Source organism: Monopterus albus, unplaced genomic scaffold (genome assembly GCF_001952655.1).
Source record: "Monopterus albus unplaced genomic scaffold, M_albus_1.0 scaffold40.1, whole genome shotgun sequence".
NCBI classification, from domain to species: Eukaryota; Metazoa; Chordata; class Actinopteri; order Synbranchiformes; family Synbranchidae; genus Monopterus; species Monopterus albus.
Window position 1 is genome coordinate 6,004,037 of NW_018127920.1, and position 8,878 is coordinate 6,012,914.

The window sequence follows — 8,878 nt, forward strand, 5'->3', positions numbered from 1 at the left end:
CTCCGCACACAAATCACCCTAAAATATAGGTAGGCTAGAGTTTTTGTTCCTGTATCAGTAAATCAGTAAATTAGCTGGAAAGTAACATGTTTTCTAGTGAGTATAAAATGTATAGGCCTGACATGGTCCGAAAAACTTTAGTACTTTGGCACAAAGTTGTCCGCAGGCTGCGAGTTACCGTTAAGTAGAATTACTCCAGTAAACCTTCCTCCACCGACCAAAGTTATTAACACAGATTGTATGAAACACTACTGTAATCCTACTGGTCCAGTATAATATGAAGACTGTGAATTTGTGTGTGACGTTTTTAGGCTTGTGCCGCGTTATAAACTGATAGAAAAGGGCCCTGTCTGCCCCCGTTTTGTAAACACTGATGTAAATGTCTTCCATAGATTATGATGCCTTCGCTGACAAGGAAATAATCGGATTACTCTGTAGGAAGAACCTCTGTGACCCAGCAACAGTTTCGAAAAGTCTGCAAACAGTGCGGATTATCTTAATTGAATTAATTCTCAATACACAGATCTGTGGCCGTTCACGCCGCGAGCTGCAGCTGATCCCAGAGCAGCCCCGCTCTGCCCTGACGTCAGCAGCGGATAAAACCAGCCCTGCTTTCAGCTGGTCCCATTAAAACTACCAGTCCGCATTCCCGAGACAGCCGGAGTCGCGCATGCAGGGAAGAAAAGTAGCCTCCAGAGTCATGACGCACTATTAGGAAACTTTTTTCCACGTAGAACGGAAATTTTATTTTACTGAGCGGTCTTCACGTTCCCGTCTACTCCTTTTTGCGTTTCCGAGCTGCCCAGATTGGTGTGATGCCCGCGGGGATGTTCAGCATAGACAGCATCCTGTCCGGCCGACCGAGCTGCAAGGAGCCGCTGCTGCTGCACCGCAGCGGCCCGGTGGTGCTGTCCGCCGGCCTCACAGACTCTATCTACAGCGACTACAACGGACTGTACCCGGGCACATGCGGGCCCTCTCCCCCTGGAGTTCAATCTATGAATGGGACCAGGATAGGATATAATGCCGTGCTGCGGCTCCGTGCCCGGCCTCAGCCCGCAGCAGTGCCCCTGCATCCCGGCAGGTAGGACAGCCTCATATGTGTTCTTATTGTTTCACCAAATAAAATGTCCAATTTAGATATGAAACTCCTGAGTCAAAGCATCAACTTAAATCTATCTTATTTCTTTGTGTTTCAAAATCGGTTTTCTTATATTTGTCTAAGGAGCATGAACAAGAATGAGAAGTGAGATTATTGCAGACACCGTGCAATAAACACTCAGTGATGATGTTTCTTTAGAGAGCTGGTTGTGATTCCAAGAAACTTTATTTGTTTTTATGATGACCTTAAATCTGAGTTTCCAAAACAAACTTTCTTTGAAAGGCAAAAATAAGATTTTTAATCCCATGTGTAAAGCAACTGTATTTTACGCACGAACTGACAGAAACCTTTCTAATCACTTTTCACATTTGGCGTCAGATGCATGTGTGATGTCCTCATGTTGATTTGATGAGCTCGATGCTGCTGCAACTTAAATGTCACTCCGCGTTTCGATGTTGTTGCTTAATGACTGAACTCAGCCTACTTGTTTACAAAAACTGCGGCTGCTTGAAACGGGGGCTTGTTTCTGTACACGAGTGAAGATTATGACAGTTTGTTTATTATGTACGCATGGAATAAAATATTCAAGCGCATAACAGCAAAGATGATTCTAAAGTTTCCAATTTTCTGCTATGACGCATCCGTTTCCACTTAGATTACTCATAAACACCGTGCGGGCTGTGGCACTTTAATTGCTGCCATCATTTGAACTCACCCAGGTGTGATATCTGTCCGCTCATCCGCCCTGCAGGCTACGACAGCCCGGGTTCGGTGCTGATCTCTCCGGTCCCCCACCAGATGATGTCCTACATGAACGTGGGCAGCCTGTCGCGGACCGAGCTGCAGCTTCTCAACCAGCTGCACTGCCGCAGAAAACGGAGGCACCGCACCATCTTCACCGACGAGCAGCTGGAGGCGCTGGAGGGCCTCTTCCAAGAGACCAAGTACCCGGACGTCGGCACCCGGGAGCAGCTGGCCCGCAAGGTCCACCTCCGAGAGGAGAAAGTTGAGGTTAGAGGCGCTTTGACTCGTCATCTAGTCCTGATGGGTTTTCATACAGGCAAATCCATATTCTCACAGTCTCCCTTTGAGATAAGGGTCTTTGTTAAATTAGCTGCCTTACCGTAAGATTATTATTATTATTATTAATCTATTTTAGTGGCAATAGACATTTTACATTTCCCAAGTTATTAGTCTACTGCAAAGTTGTATTTATTATTTGTAATTATATTTTCTTGCTGGTCTTCAGAGTAACCCACTAAATCTTGTTTTTAAGGCCATGAAAAACGAAAGTCAGTATCCATTAATTTAGGTTACTTCAGAATACGCACACTGCCAGCTGCTTTTCATGGCATTACTGTTTAAATTCATTTTCAACAGAACTGCAGTCGTTTAATTAAAACGCACATCCGGATATTAAACCTGTGTGGGAAACCACATTAGAGCAAAGTACAGTAGCTGAAAACAATCACAGTTGAACATTCGGCTCGAGTTTGCCATAGCTGTCTTCTCTTAGCTCCAGAATATAAAGCCGAATTAAAGCGCATTCACGCGGGCTGTGAAATCAAATTTCTACAAAGGTTCGAAAAGGAAAATGTTCCATCTCTAAAATAAAACATGATGCACTGAACGAAATATGATGAGAACAGGAACATTTTCCTAATTCAACACTCCGTTTTTTGCCCCATTGCGCAACAACCCGGAACCATCTAACACTGTTAAGACGCTTCAGAAATTCATAAAACAAAACACGCCGTGTTTGCGGTCTGAGGTAAAGTTCTGCGTGTACACCGCGAAGAGACGTAACACGAGGAGTGTGTTGGCCCCCAGCGGGGTCTTAATAAATCATTTAACGGGACCTATAATACATGGGCCCCACAGCTGTGGAGTCCTAACTCTTTACTGAACGTTGGCTCAGACTCCAGCTGGACTGGAACACCTCTGTGGTACTGCAGGTCCAGCTGAGCCAGGCAGACACAATATGTTGCTATTTAAACTGTTAGTTGGTCATTTTAAGGCCAGAAGCGATGACTCAAATCGCCTGGTGACCACTGTCCCTCTAGTGGGGACATCATGCCCAGAGTTGAAAACAATGACAAACGTTTCGGTCTTAAATATTGAAATTGTGCTTTTCTTTATCATGTAGGTTTGGTTCAAAAACAGACGCGCGAAGTGGAGGAGGCAGAAAAGGTCTTCATCAGAGGAATCAGAGAACTCTCAGAAATGGAACAAATCGACCAAACCTCCCGCGGAGAAAACCGAGGGGAGTAAAAGCGAGGTGGACTCGGACAGCTGATAGTACAGGCGACCCGCCATGGCCACGTGCGTGTAGCCTTCATATAGTGGAAAGTGACGTGGACTCGACTACATGCTGGTGCTGTGATGAGAAGTGTTGCACAGTTGTACATATCTACATTTTATGATTGATCCTATTTATATTTAATTTAATTTTTGGTTTTTGGTCATGTTACGCACGCCGGGGACGTGACGACCGGTGGACTGACTGACATATCCGAATCTATCTTAATGTTATATGTGTCATTTTATGGATATTAAATATTGTAACTCAGATATTTGTTTTTCCGCTGTGACACTAATCGTCGCTCAGAACAGCCAGAGGCCGAGCGCAGCGTCGTCACAGATGAATGTGCATTTTGTGTCATTTTAGTTTCAAATAAGAAGACCATAAAAAGACGACTATACCTTAAAATATAAAAGAAACATAATCAACTCGGTGTGTGATTTCATTATTTCTTGATGGTGGAGAGATTCTGGTCGGTTTCATTTAAAACGGGATTTGGAACAAGACTGATAATTGGGAGGGATCTAAAAATAAAAACATCGGCTAAATTCCCGTTTGTGCCGAACCCCCGTTTAAATGACATTAATAACAATATTTTCGACCTATGATTTTTAAAAGGTAACCGGTACTTCTGACATTTAATGGTAATCTGAGATGATCTGGCATCAGAGCAGATCAGGGACAAATGGGGAAATCAACGATTCGACGCATCTGTGATGTGTTGTGCAGCTCTGTTCCTCGTTGTTTGTGTCACTAACAGTTACACTGTCCCGAGGAAACCTCCTGTAAAACTGGCGTGTACATACTCGATTCCAGCATTTTTTAAACCAATACATGTAAATTTAAGTACGTTTACACGACATATAACGAATCAGAATATTATTCAGACAGTGTGGAGAAGCCTTGGAAACATAATTGAAGACTTTTATGTTGAGAAATAAAATTCACATAAAATCAAATCATTATTTAAGTGGATAATACAATTTTTTTTAAAAGGTTGGTTTTCTTACTTAATAAACAGATTGCATTGATGTGCATTCAAGTTTCTGGAGATGGACTCGTTTTAATTTGACTAGAAAGGTTTAGGTTTGTTAGGTTTGATAAAGTGGGCTGCATACTGTCACAGAAGCTCCACAGGGAACCATGAGACTGCACGTTATTCCACTGGCAGTCAGTCCACAAGCATGCAGCCCATGTACTGCAGCCTTCACTCTGCTTTGCACTGTAGCTTACATATTCACTTTCCCACGTGTAAAAAGCCATCATAGCATCTTACTGACAAGGAATTGCATAACAGTGTGGAAAAAACAGATGATGTGCTCTGGTATATTGTGGTTAATAAGATGCTTTAATATGATCAATCACCACAAATAAAGACAAATCCTAAATTCAAAAAGTAATTTGTATTTTCTCTCAGAAAACCTCATATAACCTCTGTCAGATTTAACTTCATGAGGCCTGCGTTTTCTTGCAGTGAAGCCGCTGGCTGATTGTTAAGATATTCACTTTCCTGTTTTCTGTTTCTGGGCCAAAACAAATGAAAACAATGCAGCATTTCCTCCAGTATGTCATTTTTGCTAGTTGTAAACAGCCTTCAGAGGATCATGTGAAACTGCATTGAAAGCCACAGTACTGCAACACTGAGGGCTCAACTTTAGATTGTTTCCCACAATTCTGTGCAGAATTGCAAACAAACAAAAGGTTTGATTTTATACAGCAGTGACGGATGCAGCAGGCACAGTGTGGGTATAGAGCTGGCTTTGGCTACAGCATTACAAGCAGCACTTCAGTCCACCAGCTAGTGACTCAATTTCCACAGTTCTCTAGGTGGAGTCTCAGCTTTCATGGCACTCCAAAGACCCGGGCTCTTCAGCTACGAGCAGCATGATTATTGCACGTGTTGTGCTGACAGCTGTATTGGGGTGACTCAGCCTTCAGCAGTTGGGAAAGATACTTAACCGACTTAGAGATAAGGATTTATTTTACAAGACCGTAACTGAGCAAGTAAATGAATAAATTGAATTGCATGTTTCTGTAGTTCCTGATCATATAACTAAAGACTGAGTTTTCCAATTTCGGTGAACATTGAAAACAGTCAGGTATTCACATTTGGCATCAGATTCCTGGTCAGATCTTGTTAACGTATTTTGTGATCAGGTATTTCCTGATTTAAAGTAGAATTTGATGCAGTGCTTTTTATTTCAGCAGTTCTCTCTTCACTGCACTTTTTCAGTGTTTATTTTAACATGAAGGAATAAAACTAAATGACAGACACTGAAGAATAGCTGAAGCTCTAAATTTATATTTTACATTCATGGTTATTTGAACCATCTATGTGTTGACTGTACATATGTACAGTATGTAGTTTTCACTCTGTGTTTTCTTATTCTAAATTAGCTGTTATTATTGATATTGTATCTCTGTTAGTGTTTTCGTCTACAGTTATATTAAGGCTATTGGGTTTTCAATTTTCAAACAAGAAATCCGCAGAGCAAATACACCTGTCATGACGCAACATTCCCATGGGTTCTGCAAAAAAACAAAAACGAAAAACCCCTCAAACTCTTTTGCAGAAATCTCTGCCACACTTGTTTATGTTAATATAATAATAATAATCCAATTTAGCAGCTGTAAATGTTACGATGTTGTTCATAAACAGAGATTAGTTTCTATGCCGCAGCTCTTTTCCAGAAGATCTAGCTGCTCTGTCTTTTGGAAGCTCTTCTTGATTAAGTAAAAAGCTACAAACACCAGAGTCATGCACAAGGAGGATGAGCGCCACCTGAAAATGTTATATTTTACAACCTGGCTCCCAGAAATTAACATTAGTGAATAATTAACTAACCATTAAAAGCACTGAACATTAATGACATGAGTATTTACAGCCCAGGTCAAGATCAAAAATGAACTCAACGTTGTTTTAGATGATACAAATCAGTCATTTCTATAGCTGTGTACTGTAACAGTCAAGCATTATGAAACTAACATATCATTTCTGAGGTGATATATGTGTGGCGTCCATGGGTTTGTGCTCGAAGTGTTGAAAAAACTGTTGAATATTATTACCTGTACCAAACATCAAGCATAATATTAGTAGTTGTATTGAAAAAGTCTGCCATTACTACACAAGTTGAAAACTTCAGTGAGGCACTTTCTGCTGTAATTTGAATTACGGCATGGCAATGCTGACAAGGCGAGTGCGAGCAACAGTTGTAACTCTTCCTTCAGTGCATTTGTTCCTGATTCTGACTGATGTTTCAGTATCAGGGTGATGCAGCCTGACAGCCTCCGCACTCTGTCTCCTCATCAGAGCCGACTGCATGAGACACTCTGCAGCCATACTGCTGAGCAAAGGTGAACCCAGCTAATGCACCGTCCCACAGAGCTCTTTTTTCCATTAAGACAAAACAGGGCAACAAGAGCTCCTGCAGCTGCATGGGTGGGTTTTACTAAAAGTCTGGAAATGAAAATTACTATTACTGGGCTCGAGGATGAGACACAGCGCCTGCATTGCTTAATTCAGAAAGGTTTAGAGACACTTTTTGCATGAAGTAAGTTACAGATCTGCTTACACATGTTAAAATCTACAACAGTGGAATTTTGCCTTCACTTTTTGGCAGTACATTATGGTAAACTGATTAGATAAAATGTGTTCACTTTTTATATAGTTATAAATTAAAAGGTTAAGGTGGTTTTTGTGCTCTAACCACTGTGTTGTTGAGAGGCCACGTCCTGATATCGACCTTTAATACTTTTTAGGCTTTCATGTTGAACATTCCTGAACATGAATCAAAATAATCTCAGTGAAATTAAAATATCTCAAAGTTACTAAGGGGGTGGGCACTCACTATTTATTTTGGTTCCAGGGCCCCATATCAGATTTATCAGGCCCTGAAGCCCATCCATTCACAGAAAAGCACATGTGAATAAATAAGTATGAGAAATGAACTGTAACCGATCTGTAATGTGGCGCACAAATCCCCCGATTTAACATTTGACATTTGGTGCTAATGTTTTTTGCATTAAGGTTTTTTTCATTAACAACACCTAATCATTTTTACCAATATTTAAATAAGAGCATTTAATGGACCATAAAAAAGAGCCTCACCTCTGAGTTAAGCTTCCACATACTGATACAATGAAACTTTCCAGTGAATCATAAACCTGAAATAGCCAACTCAGTGAAATGCAGAAATGTTGATGCCACCCTCAGTTACAAACCCCTAACCTGCCAGATACATCAGAAAGCCAGACAGAAAAAGGAAAATGGAGACAGACAAAACTCCACATGGTGTGTGTAAACACAGGAGACAAATTTCTGAAAGCACAAAATACTCAAACTAGTATATTAGATGGGAAGCAGCAATGGAACACCATTATTCCAAAGGGGTACCATGGTGACGCAGTGGTTAGCGCTGTCGCCTCACAGCAATAAGGTCCCGGGTTTGAGCCTGGGCCGGCCAAGGGCCTTTCTGTGCAGAATATACATGTTCTCCCTGTGCCTGCGTGGGTTCTCTCCGGGTTCTCCGGCTTCCTCCCACAGTCCAAAGACATGCAGCTTAGGTTGACTGGTGACTCTAAATTGCCCATAGGGGTGACTGTGAGTGTGTGTGGTTCATTGTCAACATGTGAACATCTGTGACAGACTGGTGACCTGTCCAGCGTGGGCCCCGCCTCTCATCCAGTGTCAGCTGGGAGTGGCTCCAGCCCCACGACCCTATTCAGGAATCAGCAGTATAGATAATGGATGGGTGGTTATTACAGTCTGTTTGTGTTGCACTAGTTAGGGGAAACACACTGATTGAGATTTTTGTATCACAGCAAAAAATAAATAAACTCTTGAAAAACATGTTCACATACGTTTAGTGCCAAATAGGTTGTAGAAAACATGCCTTTGCTTTTCAAATTGCATAATGAGAAAACATTTTAAATGGCTGTATCCTCTAAGAATATCAGCTCCTGCAACAAACACGTGACTGACGTTTTGATTACACTTAAGCAACTCAAACACCTGTTTAAGATTAGACGTTTTCTTTAAATATTGAAATCAGCAATGGCGTAAAGCATGAGATAGAACACATTATCTATTTCAATAGTTAACCATAGTCTTTTTTTAAACAATAATCAAGTGCAGGATACAACCTGAGGTCTCTGGTGTCAAAATCCATGTGCATCCACTGTGTTAAACAACAATTTAATTCCCAGACTGGAATACATATATATATACGTATTATATACTGTATATGTGTGCGTATGTATAACCACTATAGAATTGCATTTTTAAAAAATGTATTTGGGAAAACTACATAGATAAATTAAACAAAAGAAAATAAAGAAATAAACTTAATTTTAAGGACACAGGATTGATAAAATCCTACCTATTTTTTCTCCACGATAGTTCAGTCATTTGCATTTAATTGTGAATTTCATCTCAACATGAGCATAGCATGTCCTAGACGGAGATTCCTCAAACA

The 8,878-nt window shown here is 41.0% G+C and overlaps 1 protein-coding gene across 1 annotated transcript; it reads left to right on the forward strand.

Moving 5' to 3' along the window:
• The first annotated feature begins 424 nt into the window (after window positions 1-424).
• gsc (goosecoid) lies at window positions 425-3,817 on the forward strand. Its single transcript, XM_020599316.1, is given in 4 exon segments — window positions 425-1,024; window positions 1,026-1,084; window positions 1,854-2,113; window positions 3,249-3,817. Coding segments are annotated over 4 exon segments (678 nt in total). The 5' UTR covers window positions 425-815; the 3' UTR covers window positions 3,399-3,817.
• The last annotated feature ends 5,061 nt before the right edge of the window (window positions 3,818-8,878 follow it).